Source organism: Nicotiana tomentosiformis, chromosome 3 (assembly GCF_000390325.3).
Source record: "Nicotiana tomentosiformis chromosome 3, ASM39032v3, whole genome shotgun sequence".
Taxonomy (NCBI): Eukaryota; Viridiplantae; Streptophyta; class Magnoliopsida; order Solanales; family Solanaceae; genus Nicotiana; species Nicotiana tomentosiformis.
In genome coordinates, this window is record NC_090814.1 from 126,990,723 (window position 1) to 127,004,510 (window position 13,788).

At 38.5% G+C, this 13,788-nt stretch overlaps 3 protein-coding genes across 4 annotated transcripts; 1 reads left to right on the forward strand and 2 right to left on the reverse strand.

Annotated features, from left to right (window-relative positions):
• Positions 1 to 74: 74 nt before the first annotated feature.
• LOC104114903 (SNAP25 homologous protein SNAP33-like) lies at positions 75 to 3,649 on the forward strand. Of its 2 annotated transcripts, none has more exons than XM_009625450.4 (6): positions 75 to 231; positions 980 to 1,543; positions 1,975 to 2,068; positions 2,229 to 2,359; positions 3,076 to 3,173; positions 3,335 to 3,649. In XM_009625450.4, exons 2-6 carry the CDS (start codon positions 1,049 to 1,051, stop codon positions 3,432 to 3,434), a joined length of 918 nt encoding a protein of 305 aa, XP_009623745.1. In that variant the 5' UTR covers positions 75 to 231; positions 980 to 1,048; the 3' UTR covers positions 3,435 to 3,649. The 2 variants fall into 2 exon arrangements, with proteins under 2 accessions (XP_009623745.1, XP_018632732.1); XM_018777216.3 differs by having other exon boundaries at positions 94 to 231; positions 875 to 1,543.
• A 2,624-nt stretch (positions 3,650 to 6,273) lies between these two features.
• Positions 6,274 to 6,868, reverse strand: LOC104114904 (uncharacterized). The gene has a single exon (XM_009625451.4). The coding sequence runs from the start codon at positions 6,774 to 6,776 to the stop codon at positions 6,513 to 6,515; it is 264 nt and encodes an 87-aa protein (XP_009623746.1). The 5' UTR covers positions 6,777 to 6,868; the 3' UTR covers positions 6,274 to 6,512.
• A 4,624-nt stretch (positions 6,869 to 11,492) lies between these two features.
• On the reverse strand, positions 11,493 to 12,284 carry LOC138908466 (uncharacterized). The gene is made up of 2 exons (XM_070199133.1): positions 11,819 to 12,284; positions 11,493 to 11,665 (listed from the first exon to the last, which is right to left on the reverse strand). The coding sequence occupies exons 1-2, from the start codon at positions 12,282 to 12,284 to the stop codon at positions 11,493 to 11,495; spliced, it is 639 nt and encodes a 212-aa protein (XP_070055234.1).
• Positions 12,285 to 13,788: the final 1,504 nt, after the last annotated feature.

Genomic DNA, 13,788 nt, shown 5'->3' on the forward strand with positions numbered 1-13,788 from the left:
TTTTAATATAATAGACAAATAAAATTAGAGTGCATTCATAAATTGGTAAATTAGAGGGAGGAAGTACTATATTATATAGGCCTGTTCCCCACTTTCAAATTTTATAGTCTCCTCTCTTCCTCTCTCGCTCTCTCTCTAGATTTTCTCCTTATTGTGGATTGGTTCTCCGTGATAGGGGCGTTAATCTCGGTGCTCCTAAATCCTAATCCACAGTGTTCCTTGGATTTGCAGGTAATTTTCATTTTTTCTTGAATGTATTAGTTTATGCATTTTTGTTTTTATCCTTTGGATCTGTTCAAATCACTAAGCTTATTGTACTGATTTGTGTTCTGTTAGTTTTTCTTTTTCGCTGTGATTTTTATCACTTGCGGCTATCTTTTTCTACTCTTTAGTGGAACAATCTGCACTTTTTGCTGTCGTTTTAATCTTGTTTAATTTCTGGGTTTTAAAGAATTCAGCATAAAGCAATAAGCCAGATGAATTGGGAAACTATCTTGATTGTTCATTTGATTGGAAAAAAAAAAGATTAGTAAAAATTTATTTCTATAAGGAAAGCTTTTCATTTTTAACTTTTAACGTTTATGAGTTATGATGAAGATGCATAGAGAATCGGGCCTGCATATTCGTTGAAACTTTTATATATTATTGAAGGACTGTTAAGTGTGTTCTTGGATGCCCTTTTTATTTTATGTAGCAAACCACCCCCCCCCCCCCCCCCCCCAAAAAAAAAAAAGGAAAAATTTTTCCTCTTCCTGCACAAAGTTTAGCCTCGAGTCCTAGTTCATCCTTTCAGCAGTTTTTGATGATCTATTAGTGTATTGTCAATCTTATCGACTATCGTGGTAGAATACATGAACTTTCACTTTAAATGTAGGTCAGCAGGATGTTCAAGTGAATGTTCTCGTTATAGCTGATTCTTGCTAATTAATTTGGCTGTTAAAACATACTGTTAATAGCTTTCGCTTGCTTCTTTCTCCAGGTACATTCCTTAATTAGTCGAACACTTCCTAGTTCCTACTGAAGCAAGTTCACCTCTTACCCATTGAAAATGTTCGGGCTTAAGAAATCGCCCTTGCATCTGAATGCTAAAAATCACTCTGCGAATCCTGGATTCCATGGTTATTCTAGTTCAAATCCTGTTGACTCTGACAATGAATCTGACAGCAAGCAAACTATAACACCTGCACGGAGAACTTCGTCCGAGCCTTCTCTAATAACTCCACATTTGAGTACAAACCCTTTTGATGACGATGATATTAAAGGGACTCATTCATCTGCTTACTCTGCAACTTCAACAGCAAGAAACAGATACAAGAATGACTTCCGGGACTCTGGAGGATTTGAGAACCAAACTGTACAGGAGTTGGAAAACTATGCTGTACACAAGGCTGAAGAGACAACAAAGACTGTTAACAGCTGCCTGAGGATTGCAGAAGACATGAGACAGGACGCAACAAAAACTTTGATCACCTTACATCAGCAAGGTGAACAAATTACAAGAACCCACACAACTGCAGCTGACATTGACCATGACCTTAGCAGAGTATGGTTTTCTAAGTCTATTGCATTTTGTAGTTTGCAAAAGAACTTGTTTTGGATTAAGTTACCCTTTGTATCATCATGGAATGCCAATTCTCATCTATTTTTCTTGTTTCTGCAACTTTTCATTCTTTAGTATTTCGTTGAATAACTCAAATATGTTTGAAATTTATACTGACTGGTAGGTTACTTCCTTGTTCATTTTGGGATGAAACTTTATAGTCTTTAGGAGGGCATATAGATTTTGTTTAGACTTTTATAAAGCATAAGTCAATAGTTTGCTTCAACCTGTTCCACCTCTGTCCTTAACCTACCGTTGCCCCATAACTACCGAATACTTTCTTACTATTCCTTAAATGGAATATTTTGTATCTGTTATTTCCTTTTGCTGCTGTAGTTATCAATTTGAAACTAAAGCTTGAAATTTGATTGCAGGGTGAAAAACTCTTGGGCAGTCTAGGAGGCTTGTTTTCTAAGACTTGGAAGCCTAAGAAGACTCGCCCAATTACAGGGCCAGTAATTACTAGAGGTTACTCATCTGATTTTGTTCTTGTTCATTTAATATGCTTTGGTGTTCATGAGTAGGGAAAGAATTAACTAACTGGACATTCAGATATAGAAAACATTAATAAACTGTGGGGAGGTTGTGGCTATTGAGAAAGATTGCTGATTATCTGTTACTGTGGCAGATGATCCAGTTCAAAGAAAGGGTAACCACCTGGAGCAGAGAGAGAAGTTGGGGTTGAGCTCGGCACCTAAAGGACGCTCAAGTTCACGAACACCACCACCAGAACCTACAAATGCACTACAGCAAATTGAGGTACATGTGTGTTACTTGGCACAAAATAGAGATGGATATTAAGAACTCCTTTATATCAATGTTTCAGAGAATTGATATTGGCTCTAGCCTGTTGCGTGATAGGAAGATAAACTTGCTCTCAAGTTAGTTTTATCACGGTGTGAAGAGTTGCGATCAATATGTCAACTACTCGTGGCGAAGGCTTTCCTGTTTCTTTCCTTAACTGTGCTCCATTAACAAGTTGAAGTTTCACAATATTTGTCTCCATCTGAACTTTCTAAACTTGAAGTTGTAGTGCTCCATTTAAACTTTCTATCCATTTGTTTTAGAGGGGAGCCTTGGAGCAACGGTATATTTGTCTCCATTTGACCTATAGGTTACGGGTTTGAACCATGGAATGAGCCACTAACGCTTGTGTTAGGTAGGCTGCCTACATCACACCCCTTGGGTGTGGCCTTCCACTTGACCCTATGTGAACGCGAGATGCTTTGCACCAGGGCTGCCCTTTTTTTCTATCCATTTGTTTTGCATTCTCTATCTTAGAACGGTGAAGACCCTTCTTATGATGCATTCTCTATCTTAGAATGGTGAAAACTGCATGGCTTGTTTTCTAAGACTGGGAAGCCTAAGAAGAGTCGCACCGGGCAGCCTAGGAGGCTTGTTTTAGAAGCACCTATGTGTTTTCTCGCATTGAGAAATCATTCGAAACAGCGCTAATCATTTTGAAAATTTGACAGGTTGAAAAGGCAAAGCAAGATGACGCATTATCAGATCTCAGTAACCTGTTGGGAGAGCTCAAAGATATGGCTCTTGACATGGGATCTGAAATTGGGAGGTTAGTGTTTAAGATTGTGAAATTTTCTTTAAGGACTATGAGCTTCCTTGCTCTTTCCTTCATCCCTTTTTTTCTTCTTATGTACTTTCATGATCATTGTAGTACTGTGTATTTCTCTAATCACTTCTGAACATTTCTGCATATGCTGTTGGATATTGCAGGCAGAACAAAGCCCTGGATCATCTTCAAGATGACGTGGATGAGCTCAATTTCCGAGTTAAAGGTGCCAACCAGCGTGGCCGCCGCTTACTTGGAAAGTAACCAGCATTTATCTTTTGGACCTACTGGATTAGCACGAGATATTAACATGCTCTTTTTTTTAATTACTTTGTTATTTCAACTCCTCTAGAGTCATTCACAAACTAATCTTCCTTCCTCTTTTTCTTTTTCATTAATCCAATTCCTTTATCTGTTACTTCTGTAATTTTTGTACACGGTTGACATCAGATCGAGTTAATCAATCAATTTCCTGGTAATCTGGATGCAGATCAACAAATTGCACTAACCATTTTGGGGAAATAGTCTTGAGCACATTTAACAATTGTTTAGACAGTGTTAGCATCCAACTTGAGAGTTGCTAGCGATAGAACTGCTGAGATTTACTTCATTTTCCGACAAAAACTTGCTTTAATTACTGTAATATTTTTCCATCTTTAACCACTTTCCGGTGCTAGAGAACAGAACTTGTTGAGAATCGTTCTAGTCATTGAGGCCCTTTCTGGTGCTTTTAAATATCACTGATTGCTTTCCAGCTTCCTTCATTGCCAGGAGAAACAATTTACTGATTGTCTGCCACTTTAGTGCGGGTGAATTGATTTTTTGGCTCTTTACAAATTTGTTTTTAGTTTTATGACCCTACTTTTTTTACACATGAAATCTGTCTTTTACACTTAAGAGATCTTAAAAGGTCATTTTTTTAAATTCAAAATAGTAAAGGGGCGTGATGTACAAATAGCTCCTTTACTGCACACTCTCCTCTTCCGATCTTAAAGCTTCACTTTAGCATTACAAACTTTTAGATCTTTCACACCAATTCACTGCATCTCGAAAGATACATGACTTTCTTCGCACACCAATTCATTTGCTCAAACCGAATTTCACCTTGAAGAAAAAGGCAATATCACTCACCTTGAAGCCGCTGAAGTATTGTGCGCACTATGGCATATTCTTGTTCCTTTTTCTTTTCGTGGGTGCAACAGCTAAAATAGTTTTTTGAGGGTGAAATTCTGGATTTTTTAGTTTCTCGTTTTTCATGTTTGCTAGCAAAAATTTAGAACACTACTATAGATAGAAGAGAAGAGGGTTACATAGATTTAACACAAATGTAAAAGTAATCTAATTATGAGTCACACTGAAATCATTTGAACATGCCCACTTAGGCACGTGCTATATGACAATAATATATAGAGCAGAGTAATTACAAAAGGTTCATATAAACACTGAACTAGCGTAGAACTGAGGCGTAATCCATTACTCGAATGACCAACACCTTTAGAGCAGGTGCAATTACTCGAATGACCGACAACAAACACTCCGTGCACCATTCTTTACCATTTTTTCAATCTGTTCTGGGAAAGACAAAGTTCATTTGTCTATAGAACCCATCAAAACCTTTGACATTACAGGATACTTTGCCAAATGATACTAAAAAAAAACTCGTTTCCGAACATATTTTGCCGAGTAGCATTAAAAAAGCAGTCGCTGAACTGTACTTAGGATGTGGGGAGAAACAAAACAAAAGATTCCCTAGAATCTGAACACGCTAAATTTTAAAGAGCACAACTGGGTTTTCCTCTTGTTGCTTTCCGAGATCAAATGCCTTTAGATTCAAAGGAATCCCACTTGAATCAGCTCTCGCAGCTTCCAATATGCAACACAAGATACACGCGAAGGAACTCCCAGTAACAGGGCAAGCTGGACAAGAGAAATTAACTTCCATATAAAGAATTTCTCGTTCTAACAAAGTAAGCTTTTCAGCTGTTACGTCTTAAGGAAGCCTTCATGGCTGTTGTATGCTGCAGTAACAGTGAAATTTGGATAAAGAAGAGGGAAGTTATGCCACATTTGGTCCATTAGAAAACACGAAAAAGATGAGCTAAGTCTAGGCAAAGGCTTTCAGAGTTAGACTTCCCTTCAGTGGTTCCCTTAACAAAGGGATACAGGAGGCTGAAAGCTGAAAGCTTGAGAAGGAACCGGTAAAAAGGAAGTATACTCACCCCCAAAAGAAAAAACAAAGGAAGAAAGGAAGGATGGCCAATCCTAACTTCCTGGTCAGCATAATATTAAGAGAGAATGACAAATGGAACTAAGAAGAGATTCTTTTTATCAGGTTGAGAAACATATATTATAACCTTCTCTTGGCCTTGGTCTTGCCCAAAGCTCTTGAAAGTATTCAATTGATATTCTTCTAACTTCTCTAATCTAACTAAGGATACATATAGTCCTATGACAGAAAGATAACTCCACATGAAACTAAGTTCACTTCAGTTCAATTCTTCATGGGTCCAAATACCTAGCTCAACAACATTAGCAAGTACTTCTTAGTGATAAAGTTACAGTTTCTACAACATATTTACCCTCAATGGTTTGTTGAAGCTTCTATTCCTATTCCCCTATAAATCACAATATCAAAAGTCACAAACTTCTGCAAAAGATGCTGCTAAATTGTACAGTGCTTATACATCAAACACTGCAGCATCAGTCAAATCTGAATCAAGGTACTCGCGCAGTCACACAACCAGTAATCTAAAGAACTTATCCAGATCCATATACACATACGGTCTGGAATCCAAAGAACTACAGAAATGGCCGGCCAACAATGTCATAAGGGCATACATTCCATCAACCAGCCATTCACCAGGCAAATAAAAACCACAACCTCTAATCTATGTATCAAAGTTGTCTTCGTGAGACCTATAGGTCACAGGTTTGAGCCGTGGAAGCAGTCATTAATGCTTGCATTATGGTAGACCGTCTATGACACACCCCTTAGGGTGCGGCCCTTCGTGGACCCTGTGAGAACAAGGGATGCCTTGTGCACCGGGCTGCTCTTTATTTAGCTTAGCTAACAAGATCATTCAAGTCAGAAGAAGGTTAAGCCTTTATCCGAAAAATTCATGCTTTCAAATATAAAACTTAGGAGTATCAACAAAAGAACAATGATAATATAAGGCAGTGCCTTTCATCACATTGGATATTAGATGCTATAAAAATACAAAACCCTAGGGCTTACCATTCATAATTCAAGGTATTCACATCGAACACTGCTGAACTCTTGAACGTTCATAAAATTATTCTATTGTTTAATCAAAAGGGATTAAAATGACGAAAATCAAATTACTAGTTCAATTCCATAACGCTCTTGACCTTGGGGGCGTAGAGGGAGTAAACTACGGCCTGTCTCTTGGCGACCTCGAGCTGGGCCCTACCTTCGGAGAAAGCAGCTGCGACCTTTGAGGGATCCGAGAGGTCTTTGTTCTGCCGAAACCCATCGATTGTCCGGCGCTTAGTGTATTCCCGGATGTTGTAATCGGGGAACTGACGCGCCGTCTTCAGAAGCGAACGGAAAAGGGTAAGGACTTCCCCGCGGGACGGCGATGCCATCTTTTTTTCCAGAGATAACCAAAGGTTTTCAGATTCAGGCCTACGATTGTGTTTGTCGACGCGGCGTAGAGGTTTAGCTAAAAAAGTCGGGTTTTAACCAGGCGGGTTCACCAAAAACCGAAAAACTGAATCAACCCGAAAATTGAACCAAATGGACTAAAAAAATCGATACTTTTTAGATTTGATTTGATTTTTATTTTAAATTTTAAAAACCGATTAAATTTGGTTTAATTTTGGTTTTAATCAAAAAATAATCGAAAAAAATCGAATCAAACCGGTTATAAAAGTAGCTATTTAAATTTATTATATATATATATATATATAAAGTTTCTAAAATTTTACGGTACATACTAGTCATTTATATTTTTAATCTAGTTATTTACTATTATAATAATCTAATTCTTTGCATTAACATTCTAGTTTGATTTGTAGTTTTCTTTTGCTAAGTACAAGAATTTATTTCATGTTAAAAATAATCGATTTTTAATTGAGAACTTTAGTTATTCATCACTATTTGATTCAATTATCATTAATATATCTTGATAAATGATAGATTTCTCAAAGAGCAATTGATTTGATAGTGTTACATTGAAAATATAGTCGCCGAAATATGTGTTTGGTAGTGTATGTATCATATTTAAGAAAAAAACCGATGAATAACCGAAAAAATTGAAAAACTGACAAAAACCGAATCAAACCGAATTGATAAAAAAAAAACGACTTAATTGGTTTGGTATGGTTCCAATATTTAAAAAAACAGACTTACTTGGTGTGGTTTCTTTTTCGGAAAAAAACGACCCAAACCTAACCATGAACACCCCTAGTTTTAACACCAAGTGAGGAATTTTTTGGGAAAATGACAGCCGCTCAAACTAATCTATATGTACTTTTTTAAAAGTGAGAAACTCAAAAAAAAAAAAAAGATTTAAAAGTTGAATTACTAAAATGTCTATTAAAAAATAAAATAATTTTTTAACTATTTATTTATTAACAATTTATAAGGAAGAAACTTACCGCATTTATTGTGTCCTAAATATATATATATATATATATATATATATATATGGGTTCATTCTAAATAGTCACTAACTATCCCTAACAACCGTTGGATGCCATCAAGACTAAAACAAAGCCCTCACTATAAAAGCCTTTATATAGCCACCAAAAATGATCAGTCATAAGAAGTAAAAGAGCAATCACTTGGGGATATAATTTTCATCTATTTGTACCGTTTGAAAATTTTTCTGTCCTAAAAATGTTTTCATAAAAATGCCCCACTTACTCTTTTAGATTATCTTTTACCATGTCTATAACAATGTAAGGATAGTAGTGTTCCAATTACTTGGAGTCTTCGTTATTGTGTAAGCATACAAATACAAATATGCGAAGAGATTTGAAAAAGGAATACGGATGCATTTGGGTTATTAAAAACGGTGGTTAAAGAAGAAGAGAAAGGTGGTGGATATTGTGGCAGTGATAGAATTTAGTATGCAATTGGTTATGATGACAAATGGCGACGAATAAAATTTGAATGCAAAGTACCCATCTTTACAATTTTTTTGGAGACAGCTCGTGCAAGGCCTTTTAGAACTGAGCCTCTTTGGAAAGTTAAAGAAGGTTTGATATTCGACAAGAGTGGGTTGCTCGTGAGCACCCTCCACTTCCAATTAATAGATTGTGAGTTCGAGTCACCCCAAAAGCAAGGTAGGAAGTTCTTGAAAGGAGGGAATTAAAAAAAAAATAGAAAAAAAAAATGAAAGTATCAAAATATTTCGGGTTTTATTTTTCTAAACTCACACCTCTTAAATTCCTAACTTAATTTGTGATTTTAGAAAAATTAAATACATGTTTGTTATGTTAAGGAACGGCATATTAGTTAGTGTTATAATTAACTTTGTTATTCTATTGCTAAGTTGAAATTCATATATTAACTTATACTATGGTACACACATAAAAATTATGTGAAAGTTTATTTTTAAGTTGAAGGATGATATAAAGTGGAGTATCTTATTTGGATAGATTATGTCCAAACCTTAAAAGTTTTAAGATCATAAAAAAAATTATATTTCCATTTTAATATTATAAGCTTTTCGGAATTCACACGATTCTCAAAAATTACATCAATATTAATTAAACATGTAATTCTTTTTTGCTTAGATTCACACACATATCGAGTATTTAAAAAAAATGACATGCATAAATTAATAAATAAAGATAATTTTATGAGAAAAGATAAGATTGTCATGCTTTTTATGATATAGTTTACATGTTAGTAATAGTGAAATTATTTATCGGAGGACGGAGCAGGAGAAAAAGAAAATAATAGTTACAAAGAAATGTAAATTAAAATTACATAAGTTTTTATGATAAAAAGTTCATTTGAGATACCATATAGATAAGTTAATGTAATTTTAAATATATAAGTATTATCATATAGCTCTATTTTATGGGAAGATGTTATTGAAAATAATGGTGAAATTCTCGAAGAAATTGAATGATCATGATAAAACAATCATATGCTTTTCTAATGTTAGATCTAACAACAACAACCCAGTAGAATCCCACTAATGGGGTCTGGGGAGGGTAGTGTGTACGCAGACCTTACCCCTACCCCAAAGGAGCAGAAAGACTGTTTTTGAAAGACCCTCGGCTCAAGAAAATAAAAAGACAAAACGACAAGAGGAGACAACATTAGTATCACCACAACAATCATAGAAAAAATAGGAACACCATGAAATGCAGAAGAAAGATGCAAAGCAAAAACGATAGCTAGTAAATAGGACATGCACTGAAAAGCGAAGTAGTAAAACACAACATTGTCACTAGCTACCCTAGACAAAAACCCTACATGGCCAGTCCCACAATAGTATGAAGTAAGTTAAGACTCAACTACATCCTAACCTACAACTCTAATATTCGACCTCCATATCTTCCTATCAAGTGTTATGTCCTCGGAAATCTGGAGCCTCGCCATATCCTGTCTGATCACCCCTCCCCAATACTTCTTAGGCCGCCCTCTACCTCTTCTCGTGCCCTCCACAACCAGCCGCTCACACCTCCGTACCGGAGCATCTGGACTTCTCCTTTGAACATGTCCGAACCATCTAAGCCTCGCTTCCCGCATCTTGTCATCAATGGGAGCCACATGCACCTTCTCCCGAATAACATCATTCTTAATCTTATCTATCCTAGTGTTCCCGCACATCCACCTCAACATCCTCATTTCTGCTACTTTCATCTTCTGGATATGTGAGTTCTTAACGGGCCAACACTCAGTCCCATACAACATAGCCGGTCTAATCACTTTATCCATACCGCTTTATAAAACTTACCTTTGAGTATTGGTGGTACTCTCTTGTCATACAGGACTCCAGATGCTAACCTCCACTTTATCCATCCTACCCCAATACGGTGTGTGACATCCTCGTCGATTTTCCCTCCCCCCTGGATAACCGAACTAAGGTACTTGAAGCTGCCTCTACTCGGGATGACCTGTGATTCAAGCCTCACATCCACGCCCACTTCCCCTGGCTTAGCGCTGAATTTACACTCCAGGTATTCCGTCTTTATCCTTCTCAACTTGAAACCCTTAGACTCAAGAGCCTGTCTCCAAACCTCTAGCCTCTCGTTAACACCGGCTCGCGACTCATCAATCAGAACTATGTCATCGGCAAATAGCATGCACCATGGCACCTCCCCTTGAATATGGTGTGTTAACGTGTCGATCACGAGGGCGAATAAGAACGGACTGAGCGCAGAACCTTGGTGTAACCCCATTACAATCGGAAACTGCTCAGAGTCGCCTCCTACTGTCCTAACCCGAGTCTTAGCCCCATCATACATGTCCTTAATCGTCATAATGTAGGGAACCGATACACCTTTTTCCTCCAGGCATCTCCATAGAATTTCTCCAGGAATCTTGTCATACGCTTTCTCTAGGTCAATAAAGACCATGTGCATATCCTTCTTCCTCTCTCTGTACAGTTCCACCAACCTTCTAACAAGGTGTATAGCTTCTGTAATCGAACAACCTGGCATGAACCCGAACTTGTTGTCGGATACAGATACTGTCATTCTTACCCTCACTTCAACCACCCTCTCCCACACTTTTATGGTATGACTCAGTAATTTTATACCCCTATAATTGTTACAACTCTTGATATCATTTTTGTTCTTATACAATGGGACTACCGTACTCCACCTCCACACATCAGGTATCCTCTTCGCCTTAAAAATAACATTAAACAACCTAGTCAACCACTCCAAACCTGCTCTCCCCACACACTTCCAAAATTCCACCGGAATCTCGTCTGGCCCGGTCGCTCTGCCCCTACTCATCTTACGCATAGCTCCCACGACCTCATTAACCTCGATACGCCTGTAGTACCCAAAGTCACGGTGACTCTCGGAATGCTCCAATTCGCCTAGCACAATATCCTGATCCCCTTCTTCATTCAGAAGTTTATGAAAGTAAGTCTGCCATCTCCTCTTAATCTGGGCATCTTCCATTAATACTCTACCATCTTCGTCCTTGATGCATCTCACTTGGTCCAAATCCCGAGCCTTCCTCTCTCTCAACTTGGCCAGCCAGAATAACTTCTTCTCCCCGCCTTTTTTCCCCAGTTCCTCATACATACGATTATATGCAGCAGTCTTAGCCTATGTGACCGCCAGCTTAGCCTCATTCCTAGTTGTCTTATACCTCTCCATGCATGCTCACCTCTCCTCCTCATCTATGCTCCCCACTAACTTCAGGTATGCCACCTTCTTAGCTTCCACTTTACCTTGAACCACTTCATTCCACCACCAGTCTCCTTTGTGCCCACTAGAGACGCCCGTCGAGACTCCTAACACCTCTCTCGCAACCTCTCTAATACAGTCTGTTGTCGCTGACCACATAGTGCTCGCGTTACCGCTGCTCCTCCAAGCTCCTATAGCCGACAACCGCCCTTCCAACTCTTGGGCTTTATCCTTAGTTAAGGCTCCCCACCTGATTCTCGGACTTCCTCGAGTAGACCTTTTCCTCCTCTTTAACATAATACCAACGTCCATCACCAAGAGCCTATGTTGCGTCGCGAGTATCTCACCCGGAATCACCTTGCAATCCTTGCACATTCCTCTGTCACCTCTCCTGAGGATAAGATAGTCAATCTGAGTCTTCGCCACTGCATTTTGAAAAGTAACCAAATATCTCTCCCTCTTTGGAAAGCTAGAGTTCACAATCACCAACCCAAAAGCCTTAGCGAAGTTCAACAATGATGTACCTCCTTCGTTCCTCTCCCCAAAATCGAAGCCTCCATGCACCTCGCCATAACCACCTGTAGTCGACCCAATATGCCCATTGAAATCCCCTCCTATGAATATCTTCTCAGTAGGCGGAACCTGACGCACAATCTCATCTAACCCCTCCCAGAAGCGTCGTTTAACCTCTTCATCTAGGCCCACATGCGGCGCATAGGCGCTAATGACATTTAGGGTGCACTCTCCAACCACCAACTTAATAATCATCAATCTATCATTCACTCGTCTAACCTCGACCACACACTCTCTGAGTTCCCTATCCACCAAGATGCCCACTCCATTCTTACCTTTCTGGACTCCTGAGTACCAAAGTTTATACCCGTCCGCGTTCTTCGCCCTCGACCCTACCCACCTAGTCTCTTGGACACACGCTATATTGACCCTCCTCTTCTGGAGGATCTTCACCAACTCTATAGACTTACCCGTCAATGTACCTACATTCCATGACCCAATTCTCAACCTACAGACACCCTTGTTCCCTTTACCTCCCTTTTCTTCTGCCCCACCCCCTAACCCCTGCCCTACCTCCCGCCCCACCCCCCGTTCCTCCCGAGGACATGACCTCACTCGACCATCCCAGACCACAGCCACTATACCTACGGCAGAGTAAGGGAAATCACTATCACGCACAATATAACAGACCAAACCAGAAGAAGATAAGTTGCAACTACAGGCACACTAATACGGTAAATAAACTAATACGAACTAAGTTGATAACAATTTAACTAACACAACAAAGGAAAAATTAGAAAACGGGAGGTACCAACTCACACGAGTCCAATATTAACAAATAGTAAATTTTAAGTAAGAACAATAGAACTTGAAGTCACAACGAGTGTTGAGAAAGGTGTTGTCCACAGCAGCTATGTTTTGAAAGTTTTCGCCCGCTTCGCCCGAGGCTCGCTGGAAAATAGTCTCCGCCGCCGCCGCCGCTAGGCTAGGTCAATGCACCAGAAAATAGGGGGACGAGGTGGAAGAGGCGAGGTATAGGGGAGAGAAAGAAGGGAGAAGAAGAAAAGGGAAAGGGAAATAAAAAGGGGGGGCAGATCTTGGGAGCAAAAAGGGGGGACAAGAAAACAAGAAATAAAGGGAGGGAGGAAAGGGAAGTAACGGGAAGAAGGAGAAAGCAGGAGAGAGAAAGAAAGGAAAAGAAGACAAGGGGTGGGGTGGGGTGGGGGCCGGGGGTCTTACCTGGTCCGCCGGAGGTCCGTTGATTTAGAGAGAAAGAGATGTGTGAATATACAAAGATAATTCTATAGGAGGATGATATTCTAAATTTACAAATATAGTATGCCAACAATCTTATGTACTTATATATCTTATTATTAAGTAGAGTGAAATTATACTAAATTTCTTGATTTCCTTCTAACTAGGGAATTTTGATAACAAAAGTCCTGGTAATGACAAAGCAACCTAAATGGATGAAACAAACATGCACCATAAATATCATTTATAAAGAAGTATTAGGTGAGATACCCTTCATTACATATTTTTTTATCTCATAAAATATAAAAAGGTAAAAGAATGACATATATCCAATTAAACTTTGATGGTACTATTTTATCAAGCATGGACTATATGACTCGGTATACACGTGCAACGCACGTACCGAGAAACTAGTGTAGATATATATATATATATATATATATATATATATATATATATATATATATATATATATATATATATATATATAGCTAAAAGTGATCTT